General features: G+C 36.2%; 2 protein-coding genes across 3 annotated transcripts; one reads left to right on the forward strand and one right to left on the reverse strand.

Annotated features, from left to right (window-relative positions):
• The first annotated feature begins 6,170 nt into the window (after nt 1-6,170).
• Nucleotides 6,171-17,351, forward strand: adgrf3b (adhesion G protein-coupled receptor F3b). 2 transcript variants are annotated; one of them, XM_079584854.1, is made up of 18 exons: nt 6,171-6,280; nt 6,812-6,872; nt 7,188-7,200; nt 7,355-7,495; nt 7,639-7,794; nt 7,897-7,946; nt 10,359-10,417; nt 10,605-10,741; nt 10,840-11,058; nt 11,139-11,366; nt 12,713-12,859; nt 12,985-13,184; nt 13,291-13,470; nt 14,467-15,783; nt 15,891-15,932; nt 16,011-16,043; nt 16,234-16,306; nt 16,673-17,351. In XM_079584854.1, exons 1-17 carry the CDS (start codon nt 6,267-6,269, stop codon nt 16,276-16,278), a joined length of 3,042 nt encoding a protein of 1,013 aa, XP_079440980.1. In that variant the 5' UTR covers nt 6,171-6,266; the 3' UTR covers nt 16,279-16,306; nt 16,673-17,351. The 2 variants fall into 2 exon arrangements, with proteins under 2 accessions (XP_079440980.1, XP_079440981.1); XM_079584855.1 differs by lacking the exon at nt 7,188-7,200 and having other exon boundaries at nt 6,185-6,280.
• Nucleotides 17,352-17,381: 30 nt separating this feature from the next.
• On the reverse strand, nt 17,382-21,615 carry mep1a.2 (meprin A, alpha (PABA peptide hydrolase), tandem duplicate 2; the record flags this gene model as incomplete). The annotated part of the gene is given in 15 exon segments (XM_079584201.1): nt 17,382-17,532; nt 17,637-17,823; nt 17,933-18,100; nt 18,402-18,771; nt 18,775-18,845; nt 19,122-19,337; nt 19,839-19,985; nt 20,115-20,336; nt 20,477-20,652; nt 20,741-20,858; nt 20,941-21,016; nt 21,109-21,149; nt 21,313-21,366; nt 21,461-21,485; nt 21,565-21,615. Coding segments are annotated over 15 exon segments (2,073 nt in total).
• Nucleotides 21,616-21,994: the final 379 nt, after the last annotated feature.

Here is a 21,994-nt window from a genome sequence, read left to right on the forward strand (position 1 = left end):
TGGAGCTGAATTTTTTTTGTCTCTTAGTTCAAAAAGAGAAGCAATCCATCACAAATAAAATGGCTGTTATAATGCATTTGTAAATTAGTTATAGTCATTACCACTTTATAAAGCCTTTGCAAAGGGAACCTTCATGTAAAGTGTTAAGATTTGTTAATTGAACATAATGCTCTAAATAGCCTAAGTGGTCGAAGGGTTCAATTAATCTTACCACTAAACAACGATGATTTGTAGCCAAATTTAACTCATTTCCTAATTTATTAACTTTACACAGTTATTGAATAAATGAGAAACACTAAATTGAATTCAGCTAAACAATGAAACTATTTTCTTTTTAGAGCTCTGTTTAAGAATTGATGTTCGCATCACTGAATCATTATTTCGGTTTATTAATGTAAAGCTGCGTTGAAATCAAAGCGCTATAATAAAGGGGACTTCATTTTGACTTGGTCGGAAATGTGCCGTAGATTAAAGTACAATTTATGCACTACTAATGATAGTGTTTTCGGAAACACAGCTAGTTACTTGCTAGGCTACATGTATATGTATCCTTATTAAAGTGTTACATTTATAATTATTCCTCGCCTCCATTTCACTCATGTCACATTCTTCACGAAGATGAAATGTCATGTGAAGCAAGTTGCGTTGTGGGAAACAGTATCCTACTCTGCATAAATTACATTACATGTGTCGTCTTATGGCAAGTATTGCATTTAAGATCTGATTACGGCACACATTTTATTGGAGCAAAGAGGGAGCTTTGAAGACATTGGAGCATGATCAAATCCTGAGTACTTTCCTATCAGAAGGAATCAAATGAACCTTTAATCCCTCCGCTGGATCACATCATGGAGACATGTGGGAAAGGCTCATTTGCCTTGTAAAGAAAGTGTTGTACCTTCACTCCTAGACAACAATGCTGGATGATGAGAGCTTTCACTGTTCTTTGTGAAGCTGAAGCTGAAGCTATTCTTAATGACCGTCCTCACAAAGCTTTCTGATGATCCAAATGACTTGGAAGCTCTCACACAATCATATCTTGCCGTTAAGATCAAAACCACTTCTTCAAAATATATATATTTCAGATGTAAATGGAGAAAATACCATTATCTGTCTAGTCTCTTTTGGAAAAGGTGGATAAGAGGGTATCTTCCATTGCTTCAGGAACAACAAAAATGGATGAAACCACATAGAAACTTTGCTGTTGGTCATATAGTGGTCACCATGGACCCAACTGCTTCACATGGTTCCTGGTCATTAGGCAAAAACACTCAGACATATCCTGACAAAAGGGAATTTGTTCGATCTGTAAGATTGCAGACAAAAACAGTATTAGTAAATAGACCTGTTTCCAAAATCTGCCTGTTGTTTAAAGATATATAGGACTGATCTTAAAAGAAGAAATGCACATGCACCTTTTTTGACTGCTTTGAATAATTTAAGAGATAATTATAGTTACACACCAACAATTATGGGGCCGGTGTGTAATAGCCAGTGTTAATGTAAATGTATTTCGGGCTGTCACCGGGTGGGGACAGTATGCGCACAGAGGGTTTTTAAACGGGTGTTTACACGTGTTGAAGTTAGAAGGCCTGGTGAAGGGAACTACAGTTTTTAGCTACTGTACACACACACTCGGAGCAACAAGTTGAATGTCCACCATCATAATCAAACTGTGTTAATAAATGTTTTCCATTATGTTCAACAAAAGAATCAAAGAGTTTGTGATGGACTTTTTAAGGTTGAAAATAATCAAAGATATTTGAAATTAAACAAAGCCATTTGCTTTTACTATTTCAACCCCCCTTTTTCTTATCCCAAGGACCATTTGGATTCCTAAAGGCAGAGGTGCTGATAGTGCTCAAGGCCTGTAGGCCAAAATGTGTGTACATCTGGGATCTAAGAATTGTCACACCTTTAGTATAATGGGGGAAGTTGTAAATATCTCTCTCTCTCTCTCTCTCTCTCTCTCTCTCTCTCTCTCTCTCTCGTAACCTTTTACATATGCTGCATGGGTACAATTAATGGTAAAAAAGTTTTTATCATCTCATACATCTATTTTGTAACCATTTTAAGTGTAACCATAAAAATATTGTCATTAGTTTTGATTTGGTATTGACTTTGAAGTGCTACCTATTGCAATCTGTAAAGGTGGATTTTTATTTTGTATTGTTTAGACTTGTTTACAGTAAAACAATAGAGGAATATTTTTACCAGTCTCAACAACCTTAATGATGAGAAGTACAAAAGCAATGCTAAACAAATTCAGTCAGTGGTGAGTGTTTCATATGTTGTTTATGATTTGTTTATGCTTAAATAAAGTTAAATTAAATTTTATATAAAACATTCCAAAAACACTGTGAGGAACAAGATACCCTGGTGAAAAATATGCTCAGTATATTTGCAATGTACTATTAGAAAAGGGAATATATTTTAAATAAAGCACTTTTTTCACTATATTCCAGTTTAATTTGAACTCTTGACCTCTACAGGGCATGCAAATGATTAATGGTTGATAATAGATTCATATAGAGTACTTTTCAGGCAAATGTTTATTCATTTTACATTTCTTCCATTTCATGTTAATAAAAATATGTAGCCTACATCATGGTTGAACTAGTCAGAGTATTGAAACAACATTTTTATCTGTTGATAAATGACTAATTGCCATATGCAAATCCTATTAAACCATTCAAGTATGACAAGACAAAAGAGAAAGCACTGTCTGTGAATGTCCTGTCTATGTGACATAAAAACGCGCCAGTATCCCAGCTGGCATTCGACTGACCTTAAACTTTTAAATGTGGTTGAAATAATGTCAGTTTATGAAAAAACATTGATTCAACGTCAAAACAACGTTGAACACCAAATGGTTGAACTGGTGTTGTTAACTCACTATGGATTCACAACCCGATCTCACGGCAATTCGTACGAATTTTACGAGGTGGCTAATTCGTACCAATTCATACGACCTCACTCGTACGAATTTGTAAGTTTTTTTGCTAAATCGTACATATTTTACGATTTGCCAAAATCGTATGAATTCATACGAATGACCTACTCCTGACCCCGACCCTAAACCCAACCGTCACGTGGGTTTAGACAAATCGTACAAATTCGTACGAGTGAGGTCGTACAAATTCGTACGAATTAGCCACCTTTTAATCACTCGTACAAATTCGTACGAATTGGTCGTGAGATAGCGTTGGGATTCAACATAGAAATATAAATCAAATTTGAGTTGTACGTCAAATCAACATTACATTTTACAACACAAATCAAAGTAACATTTTACAACCATGGTATTTAAACATTTTGTTGAAATATATCAGTAGAAAAATAACGTTGTTCCAACATCCAAACAATGCTGATCAATTAATTGTTGAAAAAGTGTTGATGCATGAATAATGATACAACGTTGAAAGATCAACTCTGAATTAAACGTTTGTTAAGTAACATTAATTCAACGTCAAAACAACGTTGAACACTAAATGGTTGAAGTGGTGTTGTTGACTCTACGGATTCAACATAGAAATAAAAATAAATTTTTGAGTTGTACGTCAAATCAACATTATTTTTACAACCATGACTTTTAAACATTTTGTTGAAATATATCAGTAGAAAAATAACGTTCCAACATCCAAACAATGCTGATCAATTAACTGTTGAAAAAGTGTTGATGCATGAATAATGATACAACGTTGAAAGATCAACTCTGAATTAAACGTTTGTTGAGCTTTCTCTGCAATAATGATATTTTGAATAGAAATACGTCTTTATTTTTTCATAATTAGTAATGGGTTGTTAGTGAATCAGTTATTTAATAATAAGGGAATTTATACATTTGCAGACTCAGTAGGTTTCACACAGCCAGATTCAAGTTATGCGCTTGAATGAACAATAACACACAGTGTAATTGACAATAGAGGAATACATGGCAAAATGTCTGGTTTGTCGAGTATCCTCAAGAGCCGTCTTAAATTAGTAAAATAAAGTCTTAAATGAACGTAACGAGCGAGAAAATAGGACACGTGTCAAATCCCCGTCATGTGACAGCAGCCTAATAAATAATCAAGGACCGGAACTATCCGTTTTATGAATGCATAATCAATTCATAAAAGTCTACTTTCATGGTCTACTTTATTAACCATGAAAAAGCGCTTGTAAACTAGAATAAAATGTAGCCTATAGGTAGACTGCATTGAAGAAATGTACAGATTTGATATTTATAATATTGGATGGGTCTAGACCAGTTGCTATCCAGTTGATGTCATTGCATTTATTACTAAAACTTTGCATTTTACAGCTTTATTAATAATTGAATGCCTCTTTATTTAACATTTACTTTGTAGTTGTTTTCTTAAGCCTGGCAGTAAGAATATGCACGCGGGGTGGCAACGTTGGACAAGCTACAGTACTACTGTATATGAGCAGAATGGAGGAAGGATATCAATTAATGGATATCAATAATCAGTTGAATCACTACTTTCTTTAATCACTAGATCCACTCCAGGTCTTATATTTCTTGCTCGCTTCACATTCACAGGCTAGTGATCCAACACTTAAGTTAATTTCCATCATGTTCACAATATTTTATTTTATTTTACATACAAAATGTAACATTTTAGTCTATGATGCAGAAACTCAGAAAACTTGAATTTTGTACTTAAAAAACAAGTGAGCAAAATAAAATGTTACGATTTCTTTTAAATCACTTTTATTCAAATGCATAGCTGCAGAATTCTTGGTAAAATATATATTTTTTTGCCATGTGGTCTTAATACACTAGTAAGGATGTAAATTGTGGTGCTGCCGGTTTGTTTATACTGTGACTGTGATGCACATAATTATTTCTTTTCAAACTCCCCCTCATAATCTGAGGGCTAAAGTTGACTTCTGTACAAGCATTGGTCTTATTATTTAATGTACAAGCTATTACTATGGTAAAAGCTGAGAATTAAGAAAAGAGACTTATGTTAAAATTAATAAATGAAGTGTTCATAGGAAAGCAGATATTCTCATTTAGCTTTGTCACCTCAGAGTGTTGCGACTTTGAATAGAATGCTATACATTGCCTTTCAACATTATAAATAGAACAGGAATAGAAAATAGTAGGAAATGTATGAATGATTTTACCTGGTTCCTTCAATGGAATTAAACCTTCATGGGCATGTTTCCTCATTTTGAATGAGCATGCAAAACAGATACATTTCCATGGATGCTTATTTAACAAACAAATACTTATGAAGAAAACAAGACACTAATTTGCAAGTGTGTTCCCTAACAATAAATCTTTTTAAAACCTTGACTTTTATTAAATGTTTAACTAAATGTATGTAATTATGTTGAAATTATGATGAAAACACGTTATTAGTGATACATGTTTATTATTATGCTTTTAATTCACCTCGTTTTTAATCGCCTTTCATAACCTTACGCAACAGTCCAGATTCATGTTCTCCACAACAGCCAAATGATGAGGCTCAATGATTTCACCTCAGGCTGAATAAACATGGTCACTGTGTGTTGCCACATATTACCATAGTCATGTGTGGGTTAGATGAGCTGGATGCGATAGTGGTCGGAATAACGGGAAAACATAACCATATCACCGGGGTTTCAAACAACAAATTAAAGAAAATACAATATTTTATATTAGTGTTGACATATGAGAATACACACTTACCCCTTCAACTGAGTTCAAAGATAATTTTTCAGATTGAAAATATCAAAATTCAGGGTTTTACTTTTATTTTTGTTTACAGTGTGCAGAAGTGGGCTTTTAGTATATTTCCAATAAACAAACAAGTTCATTTGAATTGTGTCTATACACCACACAATTTGAACTCCCACCTGGTATTCAACATTCAGAAACAGCAGAACTTCTTTCTAAACATCTTATTTAAGTACTGCAGGTTTAAACATGAAAATAATTGCTCTAAATCAGCCACAAATGGCAATCTAACCAAACATTGCAGGACAAGGCAGGCATGCAGCTCTACATTTGTTAGCCAAATCTCAATGGAAAGTCTGAAGCTATGACTATGGTGTTCTAACTTATCCAGGTGGCCTATGGACTTGGAGAATGTAAAATGCAAATGTGTGAGAGAGCTTTGTAAATTAGTTTTTGCCACTCCCATTGCATTCGTCAACTTTCCCTAATTCTCATTCAGCACCCCATTTCATTCGGGAAACTGGCATTTCACAGGGAACATGAGATTATGACAGATAGCATTGCTTAAAACTTGCGGATCCTCTCTTTAAAAATGCAGACTGTAAGGTCAGTATTTATTTATTTTTGGTTTGTATGTTCATATATTCTTTATAAATGTACAGCAGCTAAATACGATTATTAAAGGTATGGTGTAAAAACATAATCTATCTCACAGTATACATACTATCATCTTACTACTATAATTTCGATGTTCATAGAATAATCAGTTCACCAAATAATTTTAATCCTCATTGTGTGTTTTTTTATCTTCAAACAAATGTAGATATATATTTTTTGTAAGATCTTCTTTGTTTTTATTGAAAGGAAATGTCACTTGTGAATGTATTTAGCTGGTGTTCTGAAAGGCAGCACTTAGCTAAGTTGAAGTTTTTTGCTGTTTTGTGTTTTGATGATGATTATTAAGTGAGAGATGACGTGGCGAGTTTATAGTGCTATACTAGTTAGAATTTGAATAATAGATATTTGTGCAAACAATTTCAGTAAAGAGCAGGGAAAGTTTTCACTTTTACGTTTCTTTTAGAGGTAGGCATACATTATGATTGTCTTTTAAAGAATTCAATGCAATCTCTCTAATAGGATCAAGACACTGTCTGGTGCAGGAATGCTGTTTTTTGCTACACTGTTCATTTTTAGCCAGGTAAAAAACATAATGGAAATATACAAGATAATAGATAAGTAAAACAAATAGTAATCACCTGAATGCCACATACTGTATAACCACCCTCGAAATTCATATTGACTGATGATCATGGCATTAAATTCATTTTTAAACATCATAGTCATCATCTACAAACTGCTAATTTGTTTAAATATATTGTCTATGCTATATAATATTTTCTAACACATAAGAATCCCGTTCTTGTCATTACGCATCATGATCATTTGTTTACTAAAAAAAAAAGCAGAAGCAGAAAATAAGTACTGACTATTTTCTTCTTCTGTTATCCAACAGACTTCACAAGTGGGTAAGTTTTCATTTCACTAGACAGTCCTTTCCACAATAATAATAATAATAATGAATAAAAAAATATTGTTTTAAAATTGTAACTTGTTAAAAAGTTAAATCAAACACAAATAAAGCATGTAGCAAATTTATAATATTGCATTTTATGTTTTCAGGGTCCATAGATGTGACCCATTGGGCAGAGGTCATGATTGAGGGGAATAAAACCTTAAATGTTGCAGACCAACTGCCTGGACTTATAAATGCCAGTCTAGATACAGTAGGGGTAATTATCACAAATGCTGAAATTGCAGCAGGTAAGAGATTTAACAGGTTTTTATTTCTGATGTAGATTGTATTCTGTTTTAATAAAGTCTATGTGAAATGTCCAGTATCATTAAACCAGCCTGCCAGATTACATTTCAAAACAGAATAAATATCCTGTGATAATGTGTTGTAGAGTGCGAGATAATTGGCCAAAATACAACATGCTGGTGTGGACCCGGCTATGTTTGGAGCAATTTTGTGTGTGACTCTGTAAATAAATGCTGCAACATGGATAAATGTGAGGCAAATATATCATACTCCACACCTCTGTGTCTGCCCAGAATGAATGGTAAGTTGTCATTTAAGTTAAAGTCAGTTAGACCATTCATAATTTGCACGAGGGCACCTCCGAACAACATTCATGATTGTTTCACTGCTGTGATCCTTATAGTTTCACTCATTGGCATGCTCACTGGTAGCTCCTCAACAGTCACAGCCATGGTACGTATGCATTTACTCATTTAAAATGTATTACTTTTTCTGAAAGGCATAAAGATTTATCATTTATTATATTAAATATGTAAGGGATAACGTACAGTCAGACGGTCATTATAGGGCCCTACAGGGCGATCAGGACGCCAACGCATTTGGATTTATTTTGCGGTAATGCACTGACTGTACTTTATCCTGCTTATTACACGGCTACCCTTCAAATAAATAGAAGTGATCACAATGTTGGTTTGAGATGAAATTAGTGAAATTGTTTTAGGCTATAATTATACCATTATGAATAAAATAAAACGTAACGAGTACAACAACAACATGAATATTGTGTCAATATTATTAGTGATGGGCGCTTTCAAACACTACTACTTGAAGCTTAGAAACATTTACTAATTTTTTCTTTGGTTCGGAGCTTGTATCAAACTCTCCAAGTCACGTGATTTCAGCCAATGAGGCTTTATACTATATCATAGTGTTCGAACATTGGTTTCAAAACATATCCAAATTCGGTTGATTCGCCACTAGATATGGTTTAATGCTGCCTTCACGTGCTTCACGAGTTTCCAAGATAAAAATTAGACATGAACAACCTCACAAATCCTATTTACCACTGGGATCATTTTGATACCCAAGTTCCTTGGGCGTCCCATAAACTTTAAACATGGTGGAGGGGACAATTTTCGATAGGACATGAAAGCCGCATTAATCATATAGCCTGTATATGTAGATTCCACATTCAACCGCTCCAGACACGTTGGCACGTCCGCCATCTTGGAATGGTCAACATTTCAGATGCTGTCATTACTTGCAGTAAAAGATCAATCAAAGATGCCACAACATTACACAGACCCTGCTGGTAAAAAACGCAGAGATTTAAATTCCTGAAGAAATGGGATAACCTTTCACAGATGAGAATCTGTTAGTTTTTGTTTTAATTCTATAAACCCAAATATTACAGGGTTTTTAAACCATGGTAACAAATATTTTTAGCAAATGCAGGATTATCGAACATTAATGATCAACTAAAACCTATGAAAATCATCACATGGCATAAACGCAGCATTTTTATTTGTAGGTTACATTTCATACATTTCATGAAATGCGCCTACATTTCATTGTAGGTCACATTTACACTTATTCATGAAAATATTTGCAGTTGGTTTGTGAAAGATGCCATTATCCATGTTTGGCCTGAGTTTTCGTTGCATTTACACAGTTTTGACCAGCAGGTGCCGACAGCCTGTGTTGTTTCAAATGATTCATTTTGCGAGGCGATTAATATAGGGGCCGTTTACACGACACTATTTTCAATTAAAAACGGAAGATATTTTATGTGCTTTTAATTCAGAGTTTGGAACGCTTCGTTACTCCAGTCACTATTACAACCTATTAACTGACGTTTTCTGATGGCATTTACAATACAGTCGATTACCGAGACACGGGGAACAGAGTTTGAATGAAACAGAGCGCGAGTAGCGCGGGTTTCAGTAGCCGCGTTTCCATTACCCCTCAAATTGCGCAAATTGAAATTGCGAATTGAAAATACGCCCAATGGAAACACGTCATTTTTGCAAAAACTCCCATTTATTGCAAAATAGTTTTTAAGATCGCAGGTGGTTTTTCAGGCCATTTGAAAAAGGAATATTTAGCAAAACTGCAATGGAAACAGTTTTTGCACATTTACAGTCACGTAGACGGCGCAGTATGTTGTCCAAATGACGTCCAAAAAAATTACCCAGTTCAAAGGTCAAATGTTGGGTCATGGTTGGACGTCCAAATAGTGGACCTAGTTTGGACGTTGAATAGATGCCCAGAATTGGTCATGGACCGACGGACCCAATATAGACATGATCTGGGGTGCGTTTCCTAAAGCCAACTATGGTCGCAAGTTCTGTCGTTACCAATAGAGTTCAATGGAACTTGCGCGTTGCGACCATAGTTGGCTAATGATGCTTTTGGGAAACGCACCCCTGCACGTCTATCCGACGTCCAATGTTTAGAGGGACGTCTCTTTCCATTAATAATAATGTCTATTGCGGTGGCTGGTATAGGCTATAAACCTACCAACATCCGTTGCCATGATATTGGAATGATTATCGCGAGAGGAAAAAAAATTGTTAGTCCCATAAAATCGGTTAATGGAAACAGCGTCATATCGCAAAAGTTTGTATTGTCATTTTTTTTTAAATCGCAAAAGTTGACTTATATAGAGCGTTGGCACGGACGAGTATTTGGAAATATCTTCCGCTGGATGGCGCTATAAAGTTGACAGAATCAAGTATTCCAGAGAGCCATGTAATAAAGTAATATATCTCTTTACTGAAAAGTTTTGAAACCCTAATGCAGAGTGGCTATTTATCAAATTATGACAAATCTCTTACTCATCATTCTAACCCATTTGCTTTTCAGCTGCTGAAAGCGTTTAATGTGCTAAATGCCTTCAACTCGTTGACTATGCAAGGCAGCCTGTGAGATATTTTTCTCATAATTTTTATTTCATTTTACATTTTACATTTTTATTTTATTATTTGAAAGTAAATCAAGTAATAATAACCACTTGAAATACTCTGTTATTTTCATTTCTTCATTTGATAACAATTAGCTTACAAAAATGTTTATAACCGAGAAACTGATGTTTCCCCTCTTTTGTCACAGTCTCACAGGGTCATTTACATACGCTCACAATTTCACAGTGTCTCTCAGTTCTTTGTTTGCCACCTCCAAAGTTCAAAGCATAATTGATACATTATTGGCGGATCCAACCATTTACTCTCTCAATATGAAGTCTCTAGGTAAAATACTGCAACCACACCAATATTTTCATCACTTGTTCTACCTATCCATTCCTACCAATCTTTTCACCATCACAGTATTTTATTATAATTTACAGGAATGGCATTCATAGAGGCACCTACAGGAAAAGTGTGTTATAATTCAAGACAACAGCTGAATTGTACCAGTATAGAGGCTATGAGCAAGTGTGTGTGGCAGATGTCAAGAGGTGAAGAAGTGCCATTGATTCTGGGACCAGGGAGTGAAATAATGCTGTCAGATACTTGTACAGAAACAACTACAGTCACACTTCTGAAGACAAGTGGATTCTGGTCAGGTGTGTTGGTCAATGCAATCATGAGTGAAACAGGGTTCCATTTACATTATTGTGACTTTTGTCATTTTTTTATATTCCAGGAACATACAGCTGCCTTTTTGTCAGCGGGAACATAGCTCACATGGCCATGGCACCTATTCAAATTGCACTTCTGCCAGAAGTCATTAATGTGACAAGCAATCCACAAACTATAGATTGCTCTGAAGCATCATCCGCCAAAGTTACCATCTCATGTTCCATCGACAACAGTACTGAAACCTACAAACCCTGGCTAAAACTCGGAAGTGAAACTCAACCAATTAAAGAAGGTAAAGCTGCTGCATGCTCACATGAAGCTGACTTTTATCTTTCATAGAGCACATATTCAACTGAAGCTTCAAATCACATAAAGTTTATACTTATTCTATAAAATATATTTGACAGGTTTTAAAATCAAGCAATTTAAGTAGCACAAATGTTCCAGGTAAAGCTTTGTTAAAATGTGTCATAGCTCATCATTTGTGAAGTGCAAGCGATCAAAATCTGGCTTGTGGCCCCAAAATGTATTTAGACGAATGTGTAATGATGTTTTATTAACAAAGTTCGGGAGGAGCACTTTCAGATAATTAACCTAATTAACATAGGAGGAGCTCATCCAGTCAATTAGCATCAGGAGGTATATATATATATATATATATATATATATATATATATATATATATATATATATATATATATATACAGCAGATCTACAACAGTTTTCCAGCATCCCTCCAACACCCCATCTCCTCACTTCTAAGTTCCTATCCCAACCTGGGATGGGGAATACTCTGGGTTCGAGTCAAATTAAAAGCTCGGAGCCCTACTCTCGGACAGCACGCCAAATACGCATAACCTTTTTACTCTATTTAATTATATGTAAGTGTGAACTCGTGAAATGCTTTTAAATAAATTAATTACATGTATATATTTACATGTATTTATTATAAAACATGACAGCACAAGCACATGTTTTCTAGAAAAACATTAAAAAATAGTATTTGGACACTTGGTTGTCAAACTTAAACATTCAAATGTGATAAACTACATTTACAATCATTTAATTTAATTAAATCCATACATTTTGGAGTGTTTCCACATACACAATTCTACCTATATATGCTATCTTAAAATTTCCACTATGAATAAAATCGTCCACTAGGCCTACAATGGACAAAATAATCATCAAAGCAACAACACGAAGATTGTGTCAATACTATTAGTGATGGGCGCTTTCAAAACACTACAGCTTGAAGCTTCGAAATAGGCTACAAATCTTTTCTTTGGTCCGGAGCTTGTATCGAACGCGCCAAGTCACGTGATTTCAGCAAATGATACTGTTCAAACATTGGTTTCAAACCATTTCCAAATTTGGATGATTCACCACTAGATATGGTTTTATGCTGACTTCACGTGCTATCAGAGATATTGTAAATACGAGTTTCCTAGTTAAAAATTGAACAACGCGTATTTAAAGTCGTATTTACCACTGGGAAGATCGGGAATCATTTTGATACCCAAGTTCCTGAGTTGGGGGTGCCATAAACTTGGGCGTGTCCACATACATTTGTTCACTGTTTATTTCAATTATCCATAACCAGCGAACACATGTAAAAATGTTACCCATGTTTTACAGAGCGCAGTGGTATAATCAAGTATACAGCAGACTTCACTGTTAATTGTCTGGCAGAAGGCAAACCAAGTTCACTTGAGGCCAGTTGCACTTTAGAGAACACTTTGACTCAGCTGCGAAATCTCTCAATAAAAGTACCAGTCATTTACCGTAAGTACTGAAAGTTATTCTAATGCAAATGTATGCCTTTCTACAAAACCCCATGGAGACTGGTAATGTAAAAAAAAACTAATGTTTGTATTTATTTATTTTTGTCTGTTTGTTTGTTTTTGTAGCCAGTGACCTGTTTTGTGCAGCGGAAGTAATTGAAGAGAGAATATGGCCAAAAACAAAGAATAATGAAACAGCTGTTATAGACTGTATTGCATCAGGGAGACAGGGCACAATGAAACGCAAATGCAATGGGAAAACATGGGGTGAAGAAGTCTCTCTGTGTGTTAAAGCAGTCCTGAATATTGTAGCTTTGCAAGCAAAGGTATATGCAAAACTATAGACCTGACAGGTTCTGAGTGACCTGACACAACTATGGCATGTGAAGTATGTATTTAATGTGAAAATGTCAAATTTTTATCTCACTCCAGGATTTTGAAAAAGGACTTGGAGCAACACAAGAGGTCGCTCAGTTAATCTTTCAGAGTTTGAAAAACAACACATCCGAAGATGACGAGAACAGTTTTGGTGATGTCAAAACTGCAGTTACTGTTTTCCAAACTATGAAAAAGGCATCAGTAAACATGCCACTAGGCGAGAACCTTCTTGGAGTAAGCATTTCAACTATATCACTCCCTTTTGACAGCTCACATATGAAATAACTAAGTATATTATAATGAATTCAAATAATACAAATTATTAGTTATAGTTATAACAAGTAGTTATTATAAAACAGATAGTTCCAGTCTTTGATTCTGATTGGTTGAGCCGCGTTCAAAGCCGTTGTAAATTACTCAACAAACATACACCTGTGACCGCATTATATTAGTATTACTGCGCAACTGCCGTTTGTGATTCTTTTGTTGCTGCATGTGTTGCTTAGCAACCTCTTTGGAACTACATTGCTTGGCGGAGGAATAATTAATAAAAAAAAATTTAAATGAAAAATTTGATATTTGAAATATTTCGCATTACTTTAATTCTTCATTACATATATTCAATATAATATAACATTTTGAAAATTGCAGGTACCAATATTGAGAGCTACATCTTCAGGTTCTGATCATGTTAAAGTTTTAAATGTAACTCAGGCTGTAACATTATGAAAAATTGAGCAACATGTTCTCACACCCAACTTGTCACATATTGATGCTTGGTCAGAACTCCTCTGCATTATTTTTTAATACGCAAAAAAAAAAAATTCGATTCACAGGGTACTCCATTGTTTTCCATTGTTTGCCGTATGCGTCAGATCAAGGCGCATAATTCTTTGCGTTTGTAAAATCTATGGCATGATCTACGGTGGATGGAGACGGTGATCGCTTTTGAATCTTTTCTTCACACAAATCAATTGTTTGGTCTCGGAACACTTTGAATATTTGTATTTTTTGAATAAATTGTGCCTGTAGTCGTATTTGCTATGAAAGCAATGGAGTAACGTTACCCTGCGCGTCAAAAAATTACTCTAACGGGGTACCCTGTGCGTTAAAAAGTAATGCTGAGGTAAGGGGTCCTGCTGACCATTGTCAATGTGTGACGGGCTGGGAGTGAGAATGTGTTGCTTTAAGATATTTGCTGTTTCAGTAGGAAATCTGTTTTCTTTGAAGGATTTCATCGAATCAGCCAGCAGCATGTTGAACGTAACCTGGAATGGGGGAGACGAGGAAGAGAGCGGTTCACTGGCCTCACAATATCTGTCATCCGTAGAAGGCCTTGTAAAAAGCATCAGAATAAACGCCAGTGAGGGCTACAACTCCTCAAACATTCAGCTTCAGATCTGCCGAAGCGGCGCCACTTGCAACAAAACTGTTTTCAACGTGGAAGTTGAGCTGAACGCAACAGCAGATATGGTGAAAACAGTAGGATTACAGAGCTTGGCCAACCGCTTGCCAAAATTCGGTTATGAGGGCGCATTGTTTCCTAGCATAGTCGTATCCAGCACAGTTGAGAACAACACTCAGTCTTCGGTGAACATCAGACTGGCTTTTCCAAATGATGAGGGCAGCAGTGCCACAATGCAATGCGTGTTTTGGAACGTCTCGGAGGAGAGATGGTCAGACGAAGGTTGCGATTACGTTCAAGGTCCCGGGAACACCGCCTACTGTGCATGCAACCATCTCACCTCCTTCTCCATGCTCATGTCCAAGCATGCAGTAAGCATGCCTTTTCTAGATCAGCTCACGTACATTGGACTGGGAATCTCCATATGCTCTCTCATTATCTATATCATCATCGAGTGTTTGGTCTGGAGTGCCGTAGTTAAATCCAGCCTCTCTCACTTCCGGCACACTTGTCTTCTCAACATCGCACTGTGTCTGCTTTTGGCCGACTGCAGCTTCTTAGCTTCCTCTTTCCCATCAATCCTAAATGAAACCGTGTGCCTTATTTTGGTGGTGGCGAAGCATTACTTCTTCCTGGCGATGTTCTTTTGGATGCTGTGTCTGAGTGTCATGTTGGTCCACCAGCTCATTTTCGTCTTCAGCCACATTGGGAAAAAGATCTACATGATCCTCGGATTCACCATTGGCTATGTTTGTCCAACAGTGACTGTGGCGGTTACATACGTGTACTACGATCAAGCATCTGACATCCCGTATTACAGCTCGAAAACATGCTGGCTTACCTATCAGTCAGCCATGCAGGGATCCATCCACGCATTTCTCTTTCCAGTTGGGACCATCGTGCTGGTGAACATTGCTTCCATGGTGGTGGTCATTGTGACGGTTTTAAAGCCGTCTGGAGCTGAGACCAACAAAAAGGGGGACAACGATGCAGCAAAAAGCATAATCAAAGTGATTATCTTTCTCACACCTATTTTTGGTGGGACTTGGATTCTGGGGATCTTTGTGTTTCTGATGGACGACTTTACACAGTTTATTACATACGTTGTTCATTACGCATTCACCATAGTCAACTCCCTGCAGGTATTCCCATCTCTACACGAAAATTATAACACTTTAAATAATACGGCATATATATATTGAATCATTTATAGCCTACCTTATGCCTCTGTATCGTTTGTACCTTCTAGGGCTTCTTCATCTTGTTGACAGGATGTTTTGCAGAAAAAAGGGTGTGCATTGTAATTGACATTAAAGATGTTTAGTACAGGACCACAGGACACTCACCTGTTTCTTTTTTTGTTTTACAGGTCCGAGATGAAATATTAAAAATAGTTCTGGGGGTAAGTCAAATGTTAATTTTTAAATGCCATGCCACAACTTGGTTAGGAGAAAAAAATCAATTTGAGTGAAGAATTATAATACAAATAATAATTGCAAAATATAATGTTAAAATAAAATAACAAATATTTTAAATAACATTATGAATGAAATCTAACATTATAATAACCCTCTCACCACCTCCACCCCCAGAAATCGGGAAAAGAACAAGGAACAGCAACATCCGTCGCAAAATAAATGATCCACACAAATAAATGCACACAAGGTACGTTTTTGATACAGCTTAATTCCCTTGTTTGATTTACAACCTGGAAATATTATGTGAGGAAGATTTAAGTCAAATCGCTTTTATTTATGTAAGTAACTTTTGTTATACAGATTGGTATTATACAGATTGTTTTAAAACAGCTTTACAGGATAATAACAATGTTAATGTTGCAAAATGAATCAATTATGAAACAACTTCTATTTCAACTGTAAAGCAGCTCTACAGAGATTAACTGTCATTATTCAGCTTAGTTTAGTTCAATAACAGTGTCAATCTTGCAAAGTTCATGAATTCAAAGGCAGCTAAATGACTTGAAGACAAACTTTTCTTTAATAAAATTTCTGTTTCTGATTTGTATTGCAGAAGGAGCATGTAAAACTTTATAGGACATTGATCCACCTCTGAACCCACAGCAGAAACAAAAAGAGGAGAGGAAGCACAACTGCTTGGTGAAGACCTAAACGTTCTTTTTGTAAAGACTTAACATCTTTGAAACAAAGTATAGGCTGTGGTCGTCCCTTTTTATTTACTGCATAAACTTAGGAACAAACCAAGAGAATCAAAAAAATATAATAGATGTTTGTGTTTGTGTTTTTAAAAGAACAATATAAAGTGCTGCTGTATATATGTAGCGATACCCTGATTGTTGTTGTCTTTAATTTAAAACAGTTCTAAACGTATGAAAATGTGTATCTCTTTAAATGCAAATGTGGTCACTACCTTAGTTGATAATTAGTTTTAGCTCTGCTTTTATTTTGCCAAACATATGGAACTATGACATCATTTTCTGCTATTTAGTTATTTGGACAAAATATCTGATGAACCAAAGATAATTTAACACTTATCTATGCACTTTTCTTGAGCTTGACAAATTATAATTTTTTTGGTTTCTCTCTTGTTAGACCGATTTTCTTTCTTCATGTAAAGGGATATGGAAAAAAAGAGAGATGAGATTGTTAATAACACAAGTTTTATTATGAATAAAATATCTTGGGCATACTATTGTAAGATGGTTCATCAATAAAATACTTTGCTTATCACAGAGTGGTTATTCAGATGTGATGAAATAGGTTTAGTTCTGCCTGTAGATCACCGCTATAATGGCAGCAGTAAGAGTTACAGTTCCTGCAGCACCACCAATCAAAACTCCCAGAATTCCTCCATCAAAGTGCTGTTTCTCACAAGTGTCTCCTGCGTACGCAATGGCCTGTCCAGAGACACACCTGCAGAAGACATATAACTGTCACTATATAAGCCATGTTTCATTCTTAAACAACAAACTGTGGTTTTATAATTAAACATGCTGAGATGACAGAGGTGCACTAACCTGCATGTTGCTCTCCCCTGATGTATGACACAAGCTCCTCCATTACGGCAGGGGTTTGGCTGACATGGGTCGCTGATCGCTCGTGGCACCCGGACTTTTGGGCTCTCAAAGCTTTCTTCTGCAGGCTGGGGGTTGCTTGAGAGTTGGAGCTTGGTTGGTACTTCAGATTTTACAAGATGTGCCAAATCTGGTTGTTAAAGTAAAACACACTTTCAACAATCAACATATTTATCCCAATAGCTGTAAACACACTAATTATAGTGATGGGTGGAACAGTTCTGCATGATCAAAATTACCATCGAAATTAACAGTGATGATCAGGTCATCGTTCTTGAGGAAGTCCCGCCTATGGAGCTGATCGTGTGAGATGAAAGTGGCCCAACCAAACTCTGGACCTCTGAAGCATAAGCAGCTTTCGTCCCATTCTCCAAACGTAGATGGTTTACTCCACCGCATGTCAGCATCTAAGTGAGCGATTAATGGGGGCCATTAAATTATAATTCCTTGATGGATAGATTGATGGATGGATGGACTGAACGATAGATAGATAGATAGATAGATAGATAGATAGATAGATAGATAGATAGATAGATAGATAGATAGATAGATAGATAGATAGATAGATAGATAGATAGATAGACAGACAGACAGACAGACAGACAGACAGACAGACAGACAGACAGACAGACAGAGAGACAGACAGACAGACAGACAGACAGACAGACAGACAGACAGACAGACAGACAGAGAGACAGACAGACGCACCAGTGGTGAAGCTTCTGCTGTTAGACATTTGAAGCCTTGTGTCTGGATTTTGATCCATAGCCGTAATAGTGACCTGCCGATTCGCTGCAGGCCATTCTAATACCGCATCATTCTCACCAGCGAAGAGGTGAAAAGTGATCCCAACAAACTCTTCAGTGGAGTTATTCCTGCTATTTGGATACACATTAATTCCATAAGCGTAACCCTCAGAGTTATAAAAACGAGCACTCTGAACTCTGTCACCCTGTGGGATATTAAGGAGGCTGGTGAAGTTCTGAATCCTCCAGACAGCATGTGGGCATGATGTCTCAGTCAGAGTAATGTCATCTATAAAGATCCCTCCTGATGTTTTGTTGGAGCCAACAATACCCTAGAAGAAGTACCGGAACTTTTCCTCAACATTTAGAGTGACATGTGCAATCTTCCATGACTCATCCCCATCCCCTGAAGAAATCAAAGAGGCGCACAGTATTCAATATCTAATACATAATCAAAGTAGGCTATCAGAAGAAATATTTTGAGTCAATTGTCAGTACAACAGACAAATCAGTTGTTTGCACAAAGCAGCTTTATATAAAAACATGATGTTAATGGTTATAATATCTTGATATCTTCATGCTCTACGGTTGCTTTTAGCAGTTTAGAGCTGGGAATTAATATACTCTAGTTATATTTTGCGATATTTATATATTTATATAGTAATTTTTGGCCGTAACTGACCTGTGATTGTGTAAACTTTTTTGACTTTGTGAACAGTGCCAGTTCCATCATCCCTTTTGACCCAAATGATGAGCTGGTCACCAGAGTCTCCAGTAATCTTGTAGAAGAACTCAAGGCACTGCTGGTTTCTCTTGGGGTAAAGAATCCGTGACTCCAACAAAGCACTGTGTCCCTTAGCCTTGTTAGCGGTGTCAAACTTCATAAAATAGCCTGCATCTAATAACAATAAAACATTGTTTATACAAAATGGCAATCAATGGCTATATATCATATATTGAATATTGTTGTCATATAAGGAAATTCTAGTTTACTAATCCAGAAGAGAATTTATTAAAATTAAGAGTAACTTGTGATAGTCTTGGAAATCAGTATTATTTTTTTTCCACCAAATTACATCAAATTTGGGGCAGTCATGGCCTGTTAGATAGTCAGACTGGTAACCCAAAGGTTGCGGGTTCGATTCTCTATACCGGCAGAAATGACTGAGGTTCCCTTAAGCAAGGTGCCTAACCCCCAATTTCTCCCCGGGCACCACAGAAAAAGGAAGCAATGCCCACTGCTCTGGATATGTGTGTCCACGGTTTGCAGTGTGTGTGTTCAGTGTTCACTACTCACTGCTCCTAATGTGTGCACACTAACTTGGAAGGGTTAAATTCAGAGTATGAGTTACTTGGCCCTCACGTCATGTCACAAACAAAAGTGTTCAACTGAAATTACCTCTGCAGTTTCCTCCAAGTGTGTGGTCCTTCACATCTGTAGAGCTCAAAGTCTGGACCCAGTCCGCATCATCTTCATCATACTGAATCATTCCGCAAATGTTGATCTGCTCAAAGGCACATTGATCCAGAAGAGTGTGGGTTGCAGCTGAAAAAAAAAAACAAGTTGATATGGCAATATTGCAAGTATGGAATGTTTTTTCATGCACAAAATATGTCAAGCATTGTTTGTAATGTTTGTAAGAGCCTGAGGCGGTTGTTGAATATCAGAACTTACTGCATTCATACATGCGATTCAGTCTTTCCAGATCAAGAGCACTGAAGTCTAAGCGCTGTCCTATTACGTTATTGAAGGCAGGGATGGTAGTGGTTATGGTGGGAATATCAGGGTCCTTGTTGAAAGACAGAGGCCTGTAGTGCATGATGGACTCATAATCATAGGGTGTGTTCAAATCAGTTATAAAATCATCCTCATACTTATTGAAATTGTGCTCCTTTCCTGCAAAAATGTGGATGACAAAACGAAAGAGGCATTACATTTCTCCCATCCTTCCCCATTTTTGCAATGCAAATCACAAATTTGCACCAAACTAAAAGAGAGATTTATGATGCACTTAAATAAAAATAGATGCAAATAACCTGGAATGATTTGATCCCACCAGATTTGAACATAGTCATCTCTGTCAGAGCGAGACTGTTCATGGTAGAAACCCAGTGCATGGAGAAGTTCATGCTCTACGATGGCCTTGGTGTCACATCTGTCCCCTATGGAGACGTTCTGCCCTCTCTTTAAATCTCCCACAAATGACCAACATCTGTATCAATGACAAAAACAAACCTGCATTTTCCGTTGCAGGCTTACGATGCTTTTGTGAAAAGCAGCCCAGGTTGATTTTTACTCACCCATCCAGCTTTGTGAAAGAAATATAGGTGCTCTCTCCTTCATAGGGCTTAAAGTCCACGCAAGACTTGAGACGATACATTTCAAATGCTTGAAGGATCACTCCTTTTGCATTTAAATCTAAACAAGTGAAGCTGTATGAATATTCTCAACCTGGAATCAGTTTGTTGATTTTGAATTTGAAAATAATAAATAATCTCACCCAAACTATCTGTGAGTATGTATGGAATTGGAAACTCCCATCTTGCTTTTTCATCTAATATTGCATTTCTTCGTGGCTAAGATAAGAGTTAATTTTAGGAATTAAATATTGAATAGAAAATATGGTAAAATAAAAACAAAAGGCAGTAGAGATTTGGACAAGACTTACATCTCCGGCAATATCTCCTTCAAACAAATCTCTCTGGGAATCTGAAATGTTTCAATGAAATGGATAAATTCAGACACTTTAAAATGTATTTATTTTTCTCTTATTGAACTGACAAATATATGTATAATAAGATTGTATTGCATGTAAAACACTTATGCTTGTATGGCAAACTGTTTGCTTTTCTACAAATTAATTTTTACTGACCTAAATTGATTTCAAGAATGTCCTCCCGTAATTCACCTGCATCTGCATCCTTGCCTAATTTTTAATAAAGCATACAAACTTGTAAGAAGGTTGAATGAAGATAAAATTCAAAATGAACATGATCTTTAAAAAGTCAAAAATGTTGTACCATATTGTGTTGGAAGGGCATGCACCTGCAAGATAGATTGATTATAGATTAGATTAGATTAGGTTTTTACATTTAAAAATGAATAATAATAAAGTTTAAAATACCTTGAACATGAGAAGTACTATGAAGAGAATAATTCTCCACACGGCGTCCATGTTAACTCCAGGAGACGACAACAGGGTTTAGCGCACTTACATACATACCAATAAAGTCAGAGTGGGAGTAGAACTTTGATCGGAGAAGCACATACGATTACCAGGTGAAGTAACACACGGGGATGGACCAGTTGGTTAGTGGCCTGTCATGTGTATTGTGAAGTGTCTGTTCACTGCATGCATCAGCTCTCCTATATCTATCTTTATCTCTTTCTCCTTTATCTTTTTTATCTGTCCTTCTTTATGATAACAGTATCAGGAATTAAATCTGTCAAAATGGATATATTTACATTGTGTCGCTCATAACATCTCATAACAAAGAAAAATGTGATTCAGACTTATTTGGATTATTTTTTAGCCACAATGTTGTATTTAATGG

This window comes from Phoxinus phoxinus (assembly GCF_949152265.1).
Source record: "Phoxinus phoxinus genome assembly, chromosome: 16".
Lineage (NCBI taxonomy): Eukaryota > Metazoa > Chordata > Actinopteri > Cypriniformes > Leuciscidae > Phoxinus > Phoxinus phoxinus.

What these genes read in the sequence shown, in the direction of transcription:
- adgrf3b (XM_079584854.1), top strand. An exon ending in GACAAGTGGATTCTGGTCAG is followed by an intron (nt 11,059 to 11,138) that starts GTGTGTTGGTCA and finishes TTTATATTCCAG; the next exon opens with GAACATACAGCTGCCTTTTT. An exon ending in CCATAGTCAACTCCCTGCAG is followed by an intron (nt 15,784 to 15,890) that starts GTATTCCCATCT and finishes TGTACCTTCTAG; the next exon opens with GGCTTCTTCATCTTGTTGAC.